The sequence below is a fragment of the Dufourea novaeangliae genome, unplaced genomic scaffold (assembly GCF_001272555.1).
Source record: "Dufourea novaeangliae isolate 0120121106 unplaced genomic scaffold, ASM127255v1 scaffold115, whole genome shotgun sequence".
Lineage (NCBI taxonomy): Eukaryota > Metazoa > Arthropoda > Insecta > Hymenoptera > Halictidae > Dufourea > Dufourea novaeangliae.
In genome coordinates, this window is record NW_015373998.1 from 1752676 (window position 1) to 1771993 (window position 19318).

Genomic DNA, 19318 nt, shown 5'->3' on the forward strand with positions numbered 1-19318 from the left:
TTTACGTATCAAACAATTGTTTTTGTATCAATTTCTGATAAAGTTACAAAAGATATTCTTTTAAAAAAAAATTTCTTTTTCGAAACTACAAAAATAAGTTATCACTAGCATTTGTCTAGAAAAAATCCACATTCGTTAACGTTACATTTCTTCCGTTAACATACTTCCTTATTACCCAAGATATTTGAAATAATTAGTACACTTAAATCGATTTTATATTAATGCAAAGAAAATATCCTAACGATATTGTCTTCAGTTACGAGTCACAAAACTTGACCTGCTTATTGGGATCCTGAAAATTTTTGCATTGCCATTAATGATTAACCTCGTTTTATACGGTACCGTTCGATCATCGGAAGCACGTCGTCAAACGTATTAACATCATGTGCTCCACTTCAATCTTTGCCTAAAAAAGGGTCGAAGGCACGGAGACGCTATTTTTTCTAAACTCCTACATAACAAGAAAACTTTTATTCTCGTAAAAGTACTACCTTTATATAATTAAGTAAAGAAAGTATAAACACATGCATTCATTATGTATATTTATGCATTTGTAAATTTCCATTATTGAAACATTTACATAATAGTTTGTTTTAAAATTAACTAAAATAAGGCATTATATACTTAATAATTTGAATTTTCTTATTATCGAATATTTTACTTTTTAAAGCTCATTTTAGTCTGTTAAAATTATCGACTCAAAATATGTTTAAAAAAACAAACGCATTGTTAAATAAGTTTTACTTACTTCAAACCATTAAATAAAAATTCTGCAACAAAAAATCTCATTAACTTCTTTTCATATTAATTATCTTATGTACTTATTGATTAAATATTGAGAGTATATGCATTCTGAACTTTTGGATCGGTGAATTTACAACACCTTCGTGAATATGATTTCTACCGAACGGTCTTCAGAAACCGTTCAACAGTAAAGATAAGAAATCTGTTTTATTCGTTCGCTAAAGAGGACTGGTTTAATACCATCGTCCAGATTTCACCCGAGACAACACCGAAGAGAAAGATTTCGCGGACACACGAAATTATTTTCCGTTGCTGGGACTTTCTTTTACCGGAACAGGATATTTACCTGTTTCCGGTACAGATACCACGATTTCTCATCCCGTCATAGTCATTAAAGCATACACTATTCTCATCGCATATTTATCATCTAATATAGATTCTTTCTATAAAAATATAAATACTATACAAAAACTATAAATTGTTTCAATTTTAGTACCAGTGATGGTAATCGATTTATTAATATTATAAGTCGATGAATTTGTTTCTTCATTGGCATTGTTCGAACTGGAATTGCATTTTCAGGATCGAAGGGATTGTGTTGTTCCTTGAAACAATGCTGCCAAAATTGATCATGGAAGGGGACAGAGAGTCTATTCCTGTGACGTGAACACGAATCAAAAGTAACGGGCACTGTGGTAGCGAGAACAGCGCGCTGCGCTTTCAACGCAATGGCTTCTTGCCGGACCAGCATTATACACTGGGTGTCTCAGAAGTACAATCATTTATGTTACATATATAATACCCCGTAGATCAGAAAAATTTTTGGAAAAATTTTTATAAAATTTTTTTAAAATTATATGTCTGCCAATATCAACTTATTCGATGATTGTGCTCTTCAAATTTTTCAATAAATCTTTTCTCGCAAGTTTATGTTGCAAATTAATCATTTGCGACAAATTAGTGCGAAAAACCAATTATTAAATGTAAGTTTGTAACATCAAACAAATCGCAACATGCATAACTATTCGCATTCATAGAGTTTTATTAAAAGCGAAATTAAAGATTAACTAATCGGACAGTGAGTCATTTATTACAAAAATACAGGGAGCTCTCGAAAATGAATAACTGCCATCTGTTTGATTTATGTATATTAAAACATTTTTAGTCGCGAACTTACGATAGCACGTTCTTCCGGAAACATTATTTTTCTTTCGCCGTTTCTACTAGTTTACAAATAGGCATCAAGTACTAAACCAAGAATACCATTACATTTATTCCAACTTCCATAATAAATACACTTTCAAGTAAATATTAATAAAATTAAAACAATTTAACGGAATAGGAAAAGTTCAAGACTGAAGGAAAGCGCGCGCAAAATTGTCCAGGACACCAGGGGACTTAGGAAAACATTCTTTGAAACGACGAAATAAAACATCTGAATTTAATTCGTGAATGAACAAATAATAATTTTGCTTTCTGTTTCAAGTTGTCACATTACCCGAACTTTCGTGTAACACTACAAATACAGTTTCCTTCTTCGAGAACCTAACCAATCTCCACAATGGGACACCGTGTAGAGGAGCGCGGCGCAAAGTGGGGTGGCGCTGTCCTCGTGTGCGCGCGGCGTGCGTGTGCCTCGGGACGCGCAATGGCCGCCGTGACCCGACGTGCGGTGGTTCAGTGTCAATCGTTCTTAATTTTCCCGTTTTAATTCACCGCTCCACGCCCACGAAAATGCGCACTACCTCGGCGTGCATACAGTCGACAGGGCTCTGCGACACGGTGTGCTTCGTCACGGACAACGGCCGGCCGTTGCTGCTGCTCTCTGTCCTCGACAACGCGGTCCCCTCGCGGATGTATCCGACGTCTTCGAGAACCTGCGTCGACAAACATGAATTTCCGACGTGTACCCCCGTCGGGCAGCTTTCGTGTCTCGTGAAAGTGACCCCCCTTGCAGCTCGCGTTCTCGGACCGCTGATTTTTTTCTACGCGAGGAACAGTCCCGCGCCCGTGACAGAGGAAGTGCCAATTGACGGGTTTAATGCGCGCGTTAACACGCAGAATCCACTGCTACGTGTGTGCCCCCTCCCCTTCCCCTGGGGCCTGATCGTTATCGTTCCCCGGGCCAAAGACGATTTTCCGACTGAGTGACCCCGATACGAGGTGAGAATCACTGACAGAAGCAACAAGTGGTCTCTACGAGAGTGTACATACGGGGTTGATGGGAAGAGGCCGCAGCACCAGTCAGCTTTGAACCACGCTTCATCGACGTGTTTGTATGTGCTGCTGTTGCTGCTGCTCACCGTGTTCTGCGCGCGGGAGCGAAAAAAGGCGGTCGACAACTAAATACACATGACAGGTTCATAGGGTAAGTGTAATAATGACACGTTTGCCGCGGGGCATGCATTAAGTGAAGTCCCGGAATCTCTTTGCACAAGAGAGGAATTAAAAGAATTGACAATTTTGCGTACTGTGTATGTCTGTAACGTTTTTTTTTTTTTCTGGAAATTCGTGTACCGTTCAGAATGTTATCGTGACGTTATATCGGGATGTGGTAATGTATTCTATTGATGCAGTGTAATAATGGCACGTTTGTCACTATACGCGCGCTAAAATAACGTACAAACTTTGCGGAACAGAGACCTGTTTCAATGTTATAACATTTTTTTCTTTCTGGTAATTCATGGGCGTTAAGAGTATTATTGTTAAGGTTAAGGCGGAATAAGAAAATGCTGCGATAGGATTAAAGCAGATGTAGTAGCAGACGCGTGTGATGAATAGAAAAGAAAATAATGTAAAATAACCTGTAATTGATGTGTTATTTTGTGAAAATATCTTATTAGTCTCTTCCGTGAACGCGTGTTAGAACGTCTTGCCGCAATGTCGAACATATTTATAGTCTATGGAAAAAGTCGTTTCGAGGCTGGCGTTCCCGGCTCGATGACTAACCGGCTGGCATGCCAGAAGCTGATTTATTCGTATAACCTGCATAATGGACACGGAACGTGGACGTAATTATATCGAGGATGGTCGGCGTAAAACAACGACGTACACTCTCACTACGCGGAACGGGAACAGTTCGGAAGTACCACCCGTATCAAACTTTCCATCGACGGATTTGCATACGGTAGAAAAAAAAAACAGTGAGAGGGAGAGAGAGACGACGCATATCTAACATTTAATTGTGACAAGCCGCACCGCGGTGCAGTAAATATGCGAAACCTGATCGGGAGATCTAGGAAAGCGGCTTCTGTACGAGTTTAAACTGGATCACGTTGCGCGGCAAATATGAAAAACAAAATCTCAACCAGTTTGACAACAATGGCGAAAGGAGTATAATCGGCGGAAAATTCGTGGAATACCTTTGAGAAACAACAATGATTGTTATTTTCTTGCTTTAAATGCTTACAATAGGACGATACTATACGAGGAAATGTTTTAGCAAGTTTTTGATCAGATTCTTTCGTTCTGGTTATTCCTTATCGTTCTCTTGATATCTCATCGTTTTATGTTTCCTTTGCTATCATTTAATTTCACACTTTCCTCGTATGACTACTCCTTTTATGTTCCTTCTTTTTCTTCTCACTTTTACTTACCACCAGATTTCTTCTCTCCCCATTTTCTCTTGCACTACTAGATTCAGAAGTTTTCATAACGAATATAAAAAGTAGAATTTCTATAATTTATTTTATAGACTGGAAATTAAATTTTCGTTTTATAGTTTTCATTCACTAAATATAGTCATAATCGGAGAAGATATACCACAAATGTGAATGTTCAAATATATAGCACTATTTAAAGAAATTAGTATCAACGTTATATTTTTTACACAGTTTTACATGAAATCTTATCCAATGTTGAATCCCTTCGCATTAAATTACTAAACAGAATTTTGTTGTGTTACCTAATACCGAAGATATTCGACTAACAGTTAGTTTTGCTTCCTGTATAATTTTAATTGTTTTTCAGTATCTTCTAGATTAATCCCCTTTTCTAATCATATTTTGTTTATGTTTTTATCTAAATATAAAGTATACCAATTCTGTACAAGTTACGTGAAGAAATTGTCTACTGTTGCCTATCGAGTTCATTCCTCAGGTTATGTCCACGCATCAAGGAACAACCCGTATAATTTTTAATGTACCTCGTCGGATATTACTCGAGACGAACAAAAACCTACCCACCAGATATGCACGATTATTTTTCCATGATCAATTTCATGCGTATTCATGAAATTCAGGATCCATATCTCCGTTGACGCAATAATGAAAATTATCCAACAGGATAAGTATATCCCGACGTTTTATTTTCATTTTAAGCCTGTCTCTTCGTCATTCATGCATCCGTTACGCGATACAACATTAAAATGCGACGCAACAATTGGCTCATCGTTTCACTGATCGAGGAGATAAGCGCCGCGATTGTATTTCTTCGGGAAAAATAAAATTGTCGATGATAGGGATGACTTGTAGCGATTTATTCATTGGTTTGATTGAAATGTTGAATAATTTTATAAAAAACGTTTAGTTTGTGAAAGAAGATTTAATGTGTGCTTGAACAATTTCTTCTGATCGTTGGGCATTTTAAAAAAAATAGGGAAATAAGAGGTGTGGAAATTGTTACGTATAGAACTCAATATTAGAAAATAGTGTATAGTTTCATAACTAACGACAAAAATTTCTAAAATTAACAATCTGAAGTGAAATTCGAATTCAGCAGCAAGTTTCTTCTCTTAAATCAAGGAACTGATTTATAAAAAACTTTCTTACGCTTTCGAGAATTTAAAATATAATTCACTGTATATAGTGATGATTATAATTATTCGAACTCGTGTAAATTCAAAAGTATAAGTGTATGTTATTAAATAACGCAGTGAAGGATGCATGTATTATGCTAGTTGTAGAATGTGCCAGATGTGACGATTAAGATTATTTCCCCAACTCCAATTTAAGACGTGTCCGTTAAGAAGGTCTTAAAGATAACACCCATATTACGTATATTCCAAATTCTATATACAACTTAGTACTGGTTCATAAAGAGAACAATAAAAATTAATGTAAATGACGGACATTAAAATAATGTCGACCCAAAAGTATTACAAACATTCTGGATTATAATATGGCAATGTCTGGTTTTTCTTTTTAACAGTTATCGCTATTGCTAATCCATATTATAATAAACATAACACGTGGGTTTCTAAGGTAGTAAACTTTCATGATACGGTATTCAAATTTTACGATATCTAAACAGAAGCATTAATACGTGTATATTTAGTAGTAGTGCCTCGAAAGATGCTGATGTTCCGGGTCTGCCTATAACATTTTTGAGGTTATGGACACTTTTTCCGTTCAATTTTTTTGTATTACCATTGAATTTCTCAGTAAATTTTACCGTTAAAAATGTGTCAGAAGTTCAATTTGCTATTATTCACTTCAACTTATTAAGCATTAAAAATTCAAAATTCTAATTTGCACTAGTGTTATGTTTATATATACTGAGGTGGGGTGTCGTTTTTGAGGGTTAATAAATGGAATGTATCATTATTTCAAGTATCACTTTTTGATTTTATATATGAAATTATATCTGCCTAAGCCCGCTTTATCGATGAATATTCAGTAAACATAGTTCTTTCGCCGAATCACTGAGTTAGGTTCGTCATCGTTAAATATCATTCTTGATATTCAATTTTCTATTTGACGATACACTGTATTTACTCGTTAGTCGGGTATCTCAATTATTAACCGAAAACACGCCACGGATCCTATTAGATATTATTACATCGAATATGGTTCCCAGCAACGTGGCCAGCCACTAACTAAACTTGTTATCCGCAGGTTGAAGCGTCGAAGATAGCAATTAGACGTGCCGACGGTGGAACGATCATCATCGGTGATTCGCCGAGCCGTGAACTGCTTAATACAAGGAGCCACGCGAAATGTTACTTTCGTTTTTCGCGGGGAAATCGTGTTTGACCGAGCAAAGATTGCAGGAACAGCCAAGAGGAGTGTTGCAAAGCTTGGAACGCAACCCGATGGAACGATGTCGGCGAAAAAAGAAAATTGAGCAAAACTTCCCGAACCAATGATCGCGTCACGAATACTCCGAGCAGCTTTGGCAGAAAAATGGACGTGGAAACAGAAAGAAACGATTAAATATCCCCCTGGATCGTACATATCACTCGACAAACAGATATTCAGTTTCCTGGAAGAACGTTGCATAAAAGTGATTACCGAGGAATTATTTCATATTTACTTACGTACATCCTTGATTCAACGTTTCTGAGAACAATCTCATAGCAAGATATCAAGGCGATAACGATGTCGGAAAATTTCTAAAAAAATATAAAATCATCCAATCGTATATACACGGAAGATTTCTATGATTTACTTTCTTAGATCTGAATAATACGAGGTTAATGGTCATCGAAGGTAACGGCGTCGTTATTACGATACCGAACGGATAAAACTCGTCTTTATTTACGAGTATAGTACCACGGACTCGGTTCATAACTGCGGCAGAGACTCGTGACCGAATGCAGACAGTTCCGTGAGGAAAACAGACGGTAAATTTCCTCGTTATCGATGAACATTCGTATCCACGGAACCTCATCGATTTTATCTGCGAAAAAAGCTCGAAAGGTAGCGGGACCGACGAGGGTACATTTAGATCGATCGACCTTTATGATCGCTAAAGGTTGCGAATTGTTATCTAAAGCATGGCTGCGGAGGGAGAAGCATCGGTAATGGGGGCGCCCTGGTACACGAAATTCTTCGAGTACTGGCGAAACAGGAACCGAGTCGGGCCCGGTAAAGTGGAGCTTCTCGACTGCGACTTCTTTATCGTTGGACCGCGTCGAACCTTGAGGATCCTGAGACCAAGTCTGAAAAGCGGCTGGTACTACGAGAACACCACCGACAGACCGGAATCAGTCGTCGACAATTTCTTCACCCGTTGGTCCAGGAGACCCCACTCGTCCGGCAATTGTAGATGTTCATTTCGGCAATCACGTCGATTCAGTACCACCGAGGAGCAAATTATTACCGCGGAATTGAACAGGATCAGAACGAGTCTCTGCGAAGCGGAGAAGAACGAACGCGCGATCGAGGAACTGGAACAGAGAGTATCGGTAAATTTGCAGCGATTAAATACTCCTGAAAATCAGCAAACCAAACCGGAGGACTCGACGGAGACGCGTACAAGGACAGAATCGCAAACTGAGAACGATCAACAAGTAGACGAGCAAACGATTAAAAACAAAATCGTGAAGGATCTGGAGAAGTATATCAACGTGCTCCTAGAGGAGATACTCGACGACACGGTAAAGTATATCGTCGACTCGGAGGACGCTCTTATCAAAGATATAACAGGCTCGAAACAGAGAAAAGAAAGGCGATCGAGCGAGGATAAAGGGACCACGGATGAAAGCAAACTGTCCAGCGAGGAACCAGCCACTGGCAATGAACAGTCATTCAACGCAATCAACTTCTCGTTCCGTCCGACTGGAAACGCGAAGGGAACCCAGTGCAAGAACGAAATATTAAGCAACGAGGAGGGATACATTAATCGTGGTTTCATCGGGTCCACCACCGATCCAGATTCTTTGGATTTTTACCTGCGACGATCCACCGGCACGGATGTCACCTGTCTGGAGCAATTGGACTGCATCGATTCCGGGATAAACAGCGTCGAGACGATCGAGTTTCAGCCAGATCAGGAGCCCAGTCTCGAGCAATCCCTGTTGAGGATCATCGACGAGAAACTCGGCAGGACACCGTCGTCGTCGTTGCCGCCGCTTGGGAACAGTTGGGAGGATCTGACCGGCACAGGTGGCCAGGACAACGATCCTCGTGGCCGGCCGACAAAGAGACGGGACGGCGCGGGTAAGGTGATTCCGAGAAGTGGCGAGCAGCTGAGCAACGACGAAGGAGAAGGAGGAGGCAATAAGGGATCGGAGGTCACCGGGAGGAAGAACGATGCGGAAAGCGATGGCGAGCCGCGGGCTCCAAGCGTTGAAACCGCCGGAGGAGGAGGAGGAGGAGGTGGAATCGATATCTCGACGGATAATCTCGAGGATGGCAGAAGAGAACAGCCAACGGTGGAGCCCAAGGAGCTAGAGGAAATTGTTAACGAGCCCAGTTTCGAGAATCTCCGGCTGGAATTCAAGGGCAAACCGAACGACGAGTCGTCCTTGAGGCCCAAAAAGGGTAACGCGATATCGAAGCTGCGGGAAAAGCTGTGCGCGAATCCGACCAAGCCCGAGGAACAGCCTCTGGAGAATAGCAGCTGGAACGAGAAGATGGCCGCGTTCCAAACGAAAAGGGACGCGACGTCGATCGAGCTGGACGATTATAGGAAGATGTGGCCGGACATCGAGGAAACGTCCACGGCTGGTTATGAACCGAATCCACGTGATTTGGTCACCTTCAGAAGAAACAGGAAGCCGATGATCGTGTTCCTTCATGGGTTTGGATCGTCTGCGGAGATCTTCGAGCATCAGTTGCGATATTTCTCTGCTCTTGGGTATCCTTGCATCGCGCCGGATATGCTTGGGCATGGTATGAGTTCAGCACCAGGTCGATCCAGGGATTATCACTTTAACAAACTGCTGATGGATCTCGACACCGTCCTATGCCATTACGCGTTCAAGCCCGGACAGAAGTGCGTACTGGTAGCGCACAATTATGGGTGAGTGGTTTTATCCTCTTTTGTTGTCCTCCACTTTGGTGATGGTTTCTGAGAATGAGCCTTTAACCCTCAGCGACCCCCGTTAGTTTTACTACTTATCTTACCCCTATGGGTCTTTTATGTCCAGACCTACTTTTTTTTGCTTTAGAGTGGCTTCCAAAAAGTCTGGAAAAACTCAGGGATACTTTCCAGGGTCTCTACTCCATGATCCAATAGATGTCAAAATTAAATGTTAAAAGGTTGTTTTTTTTTAAATGCCAAATTTTGCTTGTGCCATAAAAGTCCCAGGGGGGTCACGAAGGGTTAGCGATAGAACTACGACGATAAACGTATATCTATTTCTATCGCATCGATAATCGCGACGAACTTTTAAAAATATACAAATTTATAAATTAACTGATTTCTTCACTTTAATTGTAGTAGAAGTTATAAAAGATTTGTGAAAATTCAGTATTGTAACAACTTAATTATCGTTATTCTTCTAACGTAATGTATGTACTAACCAGTAATTTTGAGTGCTTTGGTAGTCGTAGTGTTAACTCGCTAACGGCGCTAACTGTATTTATCTACTACACTGGACACCTACTTTATCACTTTAGTGACAATATTTCGAACATTTCTTGACGATCGGTAGCACGAAACTTCTTTAAACGACATCCAAACATTTGGAAAAACGGTGTTACGGTGACTACTGGTTCGTTCATTATCGTGAGCACATTGTTTATAAAAAAAATATATTTTTAATTTTTTAAATAACCTCATAATGATTATTGGTTCTTAATTTAACGAAGGGAAAAATGTTTATACACGATACCAAAAAGATGCAGTGAGCAGGTTAACACATTGTCCGCCATAGTAATTACTAATTAGTTACTATTAACACGTTCCCTGTTGGACCGATTTTCGGTGACTTTCCGTTCACTAACTAACGCTTTTGCTTATGACATATGCCTTGTAATATTTATGCAACTGCAACAAAACCATTATTATCAAAGAAAACGTTGTAACATTTGGGATGCACTACAGAACAAAGGAAAAATTTTTGTTTTAAAAATAATCGTCGTAGTTGCATAGTTTAAGTCAAAGAATGGAAAAGAATTTGATTAAATTTAAATAGAACTTTTTATTTTTATTTCTCGTACATACCGTATATCTTACATACATATACATATATTTATTTTCTACATTTTACAACGAATGAAAAAATATTATCGTACACTTCTCTGATTATAATGTATAATAGTAGTTTTGTGCCGTATAAAGACAGTAACGACGACAAATACAACAATATAGGACTCAATAATGTTGATTGTCGCACGAGAACGCCAATGAAGGATAATAAGATCTGATTGTAAGATGTATTATACCTCGTGTATGTTGTAAGTGGGGTTAAGTAATGTTTAAACTTCAGTGGCTGCGTTGAAACGGCGTTACCGTGTAGCATATAAAATTCAGTAATAACGTGTAAAAAAAATTCTAGATGAAATATAGTACATGAAAACGTGGACGAAATGCAAAAGATAATATCGAACTCGGAATAAAAATGTATGTCTCAATCTAGATTTAATTCGAGTTCAAGATTCCTGTTTAATTGATTCGAGTTCGATGTACTGGAATAAGTTTTAGTATAAAATAAGCTAATGAAGCGAGAGCTTTAATATTAATTTAATGTTTACATTGAATGGGAACTGCGAACAGATATTTGAACAATAGTATTTTGAGTAAAGTTGCATACGAAAACAAGAAGGTATTAATCTTGATTCAAAATATTGCATACTCCTAGTATAAAGTAACTATGTAATAATACTCAACATCTAATTGTAGGCTAAATCAGTAGTAAAATGTAGTTTCGTCTGTGACCCTGAATAGTAGACAACAATTGTCGCGTGCGTTCGCAGGTTACGAATGAAATTGTTTCATGGCCGGAACCATCGCTGAAGCTTTTATAACATTTGTAACGTATGCATGTGTACCAGAAACGAAAATCTAGACGCTTTAATAGCGATGTAAACGAAACTTTGACTCCAATTTTGGTTCCTCGAAGATCGCAAACCGAAGAAATAAATTTTTGTGTTTCATTGCCATTTTTATAAAATGATCTAGGAAAATCTAAATTTACATAAATATCCACAGTTCAATAACGTAATTATTTAGAAGTATCTGAACTTTTAATCAAAAAATGTATTGTACTTTTTTTTTTTACTTTTAGAAGCAGTAAAGAAAACACTGAACATTTTTGTTTAATTAACAGTTGAATTACTTCTAGATAAAAAAAACGTGTTATAAATATTCTGTAACGTGTATGGGATTCGTCTGAATTGTTAGTAAACTGTGGATGGTGTATAGTTCAGTGCAATTTCGAAATCGAACTGTTCACAGGGCGGTGACTATAATTCACATGCATTATTAAAAGACCCAGCGATGCTGTTCGGTCCACGCTCATTATCATAGAATCATTTAACCCTGACTAGTAGAAACCTGCCGTGTAATCGCGTAACTTATCTTTGGCCATTTAAAAACACCTGGTGTATCGTAATTGCAGGGTATACGCGAGACTTGTGCCTTATCGAATATCTGAAGATTACAAATTCCTTGACGTTTGAATCGGCGCGCGTCCGCACGCAGTTATTTGCACGCGTTTAACCGACAAAACGGATAATGGGTTAGTTAACCTGAAAGCGCATTTAATCTGCGTTCTTCGAGTTCTTTGGATTGATCGTCTGTTTTTTATGGTTACAGTGAATTCTCGATGAGTGTTCGAAGGCTTCTAGGGAGTGATAAGAAGAAGTCCCTAGGTGTATCGCTGACTTTTTAATGACGTTTTGCATAGTGATAGAATTTGGAATTCTGAAGCCAATGATATTTGTTTCGGCGGTATATGGCCATTAGTTTATGAAATATTTAATGTTCAACGCCGAAGAGCCTTTGAACAGTTATCGAGAATTTACTGTATTCTTGAGAATGAACGGTTTATCACTCACTGTTCTACGTACTTCTATGTCGTTAAGTTACTATAATATTAAAGACATTTTCCTCTTTGGAAAAGTTAAAATACATTTCTAGTAAATTAGGGTATGGTAATAATATTTGATAAGTGAACTTATCGTTAATTTAATGAACGAAAGATTTTCATTTTTAATTTAATCAGAGTTAATTAATAGTTTATGCAAAATAATATTTTATAAAGCAATTTCCAAAGACAGGATTAAACACAGAACCTTTTTTTCTTTGAAGTTGTTTGTTGGGTTATGAATAAAAACCAAAAATGTATTAAACATGATGCAAGTTCTATTTGCAATTGCATTTCACATATTCCTTTATGCTATAAATGCATAAAATCTGAAATCTAGTCATGAGATACATTAACACAATTCAGATATGTGTACAACATAATTTCAGTGACGTAAAAATACAATTTCGTAAATTATTTTCGTGTAGATAAACATTATTTTCGTATGACAGGATAAGTAAAATTTATAGCTAATCTTATTTTGTATTTCTTACGTATGAGTTAACGCACATGTTTCAATTGCAAAAAGCGATAAATTATTGCATACTTCGTGGCTACACATATCAGTTTCGTATCTAAAAATATAGAATAATTATCGATGGATATTAATGGAATGTTTTTCGTAACGAAAAGTTGCTGAGTTTGACGTAACAACGAAAGTAAGGAAAAGATTATAATATGTATAATATTATTATATTACATTATTACGTTATACATTATTGCATACCTTTTGCGTTTAAAATTCACTTGCTTCAAGTTATTGCATCACTTCGGAGCAGCAAACATTTCCGGTCGGTTTCTAATGATATTGCTTACATTGTGCGCTTCCGTAATTTCTGAGGCATTCTTACAACGAAATCAGATAATTCAGAAAACATGATACGTTTTCTTGACGTTCGTCTCATAATTCCTGTTCGCTTCAACATTGCAAAGCATAGTGGTAGTAGTAACTTCAAGAAATTCTATTTCAAATAAAAAATGTTTGTAGATTCCCCTTTATAATATTTGCTTGCCCTTATATATGCTCCCCTTTATATATATTGCTTTTCCTTATATATATGCTTTGCATAATTTATGCTTTTAACTTCGTTATGTAGAATATACTTGCAACGATCAGTATCAAATTTCACAGGTCCTTCTGTTTATCGTTAAAAACAAGCAAATCTTACCATTCTGATCCCTAAAACCAGGTGTGGATTTTTTTAATTCACTGATAAAACTAGAATTTATAAAATTCAACAAATTAAAAAATAAGCATGCAATGTAATTTTCTGGCCCGTACGTCGGGGGCGTCAGAAGCCCCCGTACCATTTAAGTATTCCATTCCGTGCTAGCCAAACCGGGGAAATAATGTATGTATGTGTGGCTATATGCAATCATGGGTGTATGTGTGCTGTGCGTTATCACGGTGTCGAACGTAGTTCCTGAAATTGGAAACTTTTATGTAGAGGTGCGCTCGAACCTGCGTGGTTTTCGTGGGACACCAAGTCCCATAAAATGTTAGGTCTCTTCTTTTATCTCGTCTGTGGTAGCAACACCGACCCACACAGGGTTATGTCTGTTCGCTAAAATTATACAATGGAACAAAATGGTTGTACATCCATGAATAGGGGATAACATGTACACATATAAATGAAGATTGATATTCCGTGGTGTGTCTTCCGAGTTTTATTGTGTAAACTGCTAATAAATATGGCCACTTAGCCGGTAATACGCCCAAGTCCACGAACCACGTACACACGGTTCAATAGCCGTTTCTCGGTTGAGTTACAAAAATCAACACCTATAATGCCCTACACAGATTGCGGCATTGAGCTAAGAACGCCGGCGTGCGGTGCCTTGCGACCGCGGTATGAATTATAGGGAAAGGACATTATCCGGCCGACTCGCGAATAAATTAAGCGAAAATTCTGAATTCCATTGACGAGTCTTTGCAAACGCTCTTAAAAAGCCTCGACATAGCCTTCAGGCGACACTTAAACTAATGTTATATTACGAAAAACTGATATATTGTTATAATTACAATTTATATTGTTTCAACATATGTTCTTTTTTTTTCATGTTGTTATTTATATTCGAGCTCATCCATACAAATTTCTATTAATGAAAACATATCGTAAAGAAAACATTTTCTTCTGTAAATGAAACTGAATTCCCTGACGTACTTTTTTTAACAAATTTTGGCAACATATTAGAATTAGTTCTAAATCTGAATCAATAAGAAAAATATTTTTGACCGACTTCGAAGAGGAGATATACAATTCAATGTGTACCTTTTCTTTTTTTTATTTATGTCCACCGGTTACTCTGCAACGAATGGACCAATCGAGATGAAACCTTTCGCATCTTGTAGATGACGTTCCCGCGATGGTTCCGTTTGCAAAAAGTTTCCGATCTTTTTTGTTTATTATTAACTATTATTTTGCATTCAAAATTCCTTCCAAATGGTCTAAAGTAGTTCCCTTTGAGTTTTTCTTTATGGTTACAGCCTAACTAATGATAATGAAAACCATCTTACGTTGACCCATTGATCCACTAGTATGTATTACTTTCGACACTAAATAGTACGAAATATCAATGTTGAGGTTTCATTGTATATAATATGCTATTTAGTAAGAGAAAGTAAGTTTTCAACCGTTGTTGCATTTCTCTATGAATAATAAAAATAGAAATTACCCAGCTAGCACGTGACGCTCAATGACGCCCTGAAAACGGCTTAAAGACGCCTTCGACCTAAAATTGACGTTTTCAAAGCGTCATATGCTTTCTGGGTATTTCCTACTTTTTGGCGCATTTCGAAGTCGGTCCACATTTTTTGAAGCAAAATTTTTTATTGCACAATCTGTACAATGATAAAGTTACAATTTTGTCACGTTTTTTTTTTGTTTGTTGCAGGTGCAGTTTCGCCGCTGCATTGGCCTGTAAATACGACAGTAGGATACGTCAGCTAGTCTTAATATCCGGAGGTGGTCCGACTCCATTGGCGGCGCCCAGCACCGAAAGTACCGGTCATTGTTGCCTCCGAGCGATCCTGGCGCCTTTTTTAATGTGTGGCCTTCACAGAAATATATTATATACCGCGAGGGGCCGTCAACACCCTTACTGCGGCCCCGAGCCACCTGAACAATGGCCCTCGCACATGAAATACGTTTTGGATGGAATGGTCTGGCCGGAAGGAGACTACGTTTACCATAGAAGGATATGCACGCCGACGTTACTCATACATGGCCTAAGGGACAACAAAACTTGTTTATCTTTCGATATGTAAAATTTCAATTTTAAATAACTTGTGTGATATTGAATTTTTCAAGGAAACTGTTATTCTAATAGTGTCGAAGAATATCATTTTACGAGTACAAAAAATGTTTCAGTGTTATCACTTGAAAAGATATTTTGAGATCTTGATTTTTCGTGATGTTTTTTAATGATTACAGGGTAGTTTATAATTTTTTTTTTTTTATTTTTTTTTATGATAATTATGGTTATTTTACCTTTTAGACCATGTTGAAAGCTTTCTTGGAAGCGATTCCAGCAGCCGGCCATACTCCCATGACTGATTGCCCGGAGCAAGTGAATCACATGATACACTGTTTCATAGATTTGTGGAACAATAAGAAATGGTAGCGTAGTAAAATACTTATGTGCATATGATTCACGCAAAAGACAATTTGTGAAACCGTGTATATTATTACATAAGATTATATTTGAATCAAGTTCTTTGTACGGGTATTCGACTCATTGTACATGCTAGAGAAAGAAAAAAAAAGTAATGTGGTGCCTTGTGCTTAATTTGCTGCGGCGAATTCAATGCATCGAGACAAAAATTAGAACCTATTGTACATAATCTAGTTTTCTATTGGTGAGAATTCGTTTGTATAGATGCTATTTTATACAATTGTAATAATGTAATCAATTTTTTTTAGAAATATTTTTCTACGGTTTTTTTTTAAATCTAACGTCGTGCGATAGAGAAGTAAGTATGAGTTATTCACATTTGTAAAGAAATTGTATAAGTCTGCATGATAACTGTGCCAAAACGTGTACACGGTTGTTACGATGTTTGTTTATATTTACGCGTCCTTAACGAAGGTTTGTTTGTAAATGAAATTGTAAAATACAATGTAGAGGCTATATAGTAGCGTATAAGTTATACCAAAGATGATTTATACAATGTTATTTTCTGCATTCGACCGGAGTATAACTTATTCGTTTACAATAAAATTGTGTACAGATATATTCGATTTATTCATGATTATATATGTATAAGTCTTATTTCATGGATTCTCGTTAGTCATCTACTCAGTCGTTATGCACGTTTGCTGTGTTCCGACGATACAGTAATATCAGCGATTCAAGAGTAATTTTTGATTGAGTGGGTTTTCTGGAGATTTCATCCATTCCTTCTTCAATATCTGTTTTAATTGACTTAACCTTAATGTAGGATTTTGTTCCTTAATAATAGGCATCATCTTCTCCTCGAAACTGGCATATGCAGCTTTCATACGCTTCTCCGGATGACGATCAACTTCTGGATCCTTTGTACTAAAATAGATAACATTACCAAAATTTAAACAAATCTATACAATAATCCCATATATTTACCGAAGAAATAATTAAATACATTTACAAAATTGTATTACCAGTCCTTACCTTAAAATAGTTAAAGCTTCATCTATACCATGTGCTGTTTCCCCTTCAATTGTCAATCTATTTAAATTCTCCTCGAGTGGTTTTTCTTCCTCCTTCTTCTTCATTGCTACTTGATTCCGTTTTTCTGTTGCAGCCATAATTTCAGCTTTGGTAATCTTTGCGGTGGGTTGTTTAGCTCCCACTTTAATAGTTGCCAATTCCTTTTCAAGCAGAGCTTTCACCTCTGCTTTTTTCTCTAATTGCTGCAGTCGTTTCTTCTCTTGTTCTTCCTGTAAGTAACATTGATAAATATAAAATATCAATTAAATACATGAAATAATTTTTTAATCAGTATTTAAATTTCATACAGACCTGTTTTTGTTTTTTCTTCTGTAACTGTTTATCATCATCTTGCCAAGCTTTTTCCTCTGCTTCCAAAGCTTTCTTTGAGTTTTCGGCTTCCTTTGCCGCTGCCTTTCTCGCCCTAGCAGCGACAGCTTTGCTATTTTCACCGACAAATTTCTTGGGCATGTTGATCTAGATATTATCAGTTGTTATAAAAATGGAATTTGTTGACAATACATTCTCCCATCATCGTTTTTCACTTATGACAAATCTTAAAAGATATACATATTACATTTACAATACGTTGTTCATCAAGTGAGCGATTTAATAAAACGCGCGCTACGAGTATTCCCCTATAGTTATGTTGGCAGTTCTGCTACACGTGCGCAGATGTATTGGTCAGTTCGAGCAGTTGAGGTTAAAGAATCGTACAAATACATTTCAAGTAAAACTTGGAAATCGTAACTACAATGGCAAGTGGTTTCTAAAATATAAATGACGTGGTATTTTGGAAATATATGCATACGTGAAAGAATTCTGCAGCGTTTAACGATTATTCGCAAAATGTCGAAACAAGGATCGAAGAAAGCTGGGAAAACTCAGAAACTAGCTGCAAATGAGGTTAGTCGATATTTCGAAAAGTCACTTACCGGTTCCAATTGAAAGAACAAAAATTTGAAGCGTGATCTAGGCTTGATCACCTATTCAGAAAATAACATGACATTTTCTATCGTACACCTTCAACTTGCACTTGAAACTGCTAGGTGTCGCTTGCGAATACACGAATGGCAACATTATATTTGCAATTTACTAGATGCTTTTTGCAAAAGCCGGCTCGCCGAATCAAATTCGAACTGTTTGAGTTATATAATGCAAAAATAATTACATTTTCACTTATTTGACATAAAAGAAAACACTTATAATTCACACTGAACATGCATTTTACTATTGTTTGTAAAAAAAAATAACGTGAACATAGTATTATAGAATTTGTAATATATAATTATTTTCTTGCTCGTTTCTTTGATAAAATAATTTGTGGGTAGGAAGCAAAAGGACCCGTCGGTCTAGATAAAAGTGGAAATGTTACTATAAAGATCCAAGCAAAACCTGGTGCGAAACATAACAATATAACTGGTAATATTGTTTTATAATTTATGGAGTAAAATTCAAAAATGAAAAATTTACATTTTTATGCGAGGAAATTAATTCTTGTGTAGATATTTCCGATGATGCAGTGGGCGTCGCCATATCTGCGCCTCCTGTCGAAGGCGAGGCAAACACGGAACTTGTAAAATACTTAGCTTCCGTATTAGGAATGCGAAAATCAGATGTATCCTTAGATAGAGTCAGTATAGTTTTATTTTAACCGAGTTTCACATTTTTTAAAACAATATAATCTAATATAATTTTTCATAGGGTTCCAAAAGTCGACAAAAAGTAGTAGTTGTGTCTGGTGCCACAGTGGAGAAAGTTTTGGAAAAATTAAAAGCAGAAATGGGAACTTGAGAATGGAATCTTACTAAAGCATTTTATTTATTGTCATAATGACTATCTTTTTTATATATGTATAATAATGTTATACTCTTTCTCTGTTGAGTCATATTTACTGTACATAAATATGGCAATTGTGTCAACATAACATATTCAATTAATTTATACAATAAAAAAACACTTAACTTTATACATTCATTACAGTGTAAATATGATTTCGTTAACAACAACGTTAATTTTAATCATTCAATCTGCGCTATAAAAAAATTCGTCGATAACTGAAATTTTGTTCGATTTACATTGAAGTTTTTACACGCAAATTTTTGTTAACTCTAACGGAACATTGTTTACAGGTTTTTTAGTTTATAATATAACATTTACAAAGCATTAACGAGTACAATCTAACATACC

General features: G+C 36.8%; 3 protein-coding genes across 4 annotated transcripts; 2 read left to right on the top strand and 1 right to left on the bottom strand.

The window, feature by feature from the left end:
• The first annotated feature begins 7084 nt into the window (after window positions 1–7084).
• LOC107188081 lies at window positions 7085–16556 on the top strand. Its single transcript, XM_015576325.1, has 4 exons — window positions 7085–9429; window positions 15335–15703; window positions 15874–15877; window positions 15938–16556. Exons 1-4 carry the CDS (start codon window positions 7460–7462, stop codon window positions 16061–16063), a joined length of 2469 nt encoding a protein of 822 aa, XP_015431811.1. The 5' UTR covers window positions 7085–7459; the 3' UTR covers window positions 16064–16556.
• Window positions 16557–16728: 172 nt separating this feature from the next.
• On the bottom strand, window positions 16729–18157 carry LOC107188092 (coiled-coil domain-containing protein 124). 2 transcript variants are annotated; one of them, XM_015576338.1, is made up of 4 exons: window positions 18064–18157; window positions 17441–17605; window positions 17090–17358; window positions 16729–16981 (listed from the first exon to the last, which is right to left on the bottom strand). In XM_015576338.1, exons 2-4 carry the CDS (start codon window positions 17597–17599, stop codon window positions 16783–16785), a joined length of 627 nt encoding a protein of 208 aa, XP_015431824.1. In that variant the 5' UTR covers window positions 17600–17605; window positions 18064–18157; the 3' UTR covers window positions 16729–16782. The 2 variants fall into 2 exon arrangements, with proteins under 2 accessions (XP_015431824.1, XP_015431825.1); XM_015576339.1 differs by lacking the exon at window positions 18064–18157 and having other exon boundaries at window positions 17441–17613.
• Window positions 17831–18922, top strand: LOC107188094 (UPF0235 protein C15orf40 homolog). The gene is made up of 4 exons (XM_015576340.1): window positions 17831–18034; window positions 18460–18550; window positions 18634–18761; window positions 18833–18922. Exons 1-4 carry the CDS (start codon window positions 17909–17911, stop codon window positions 18920–18922), a joined length of 435 nt encoding a protein of 144 aa, XP_015431826.1. The 5' UTR covers window positions 17831–17908.
• Window positions 18923–19318: the final 396 nt, after the last annotated feature.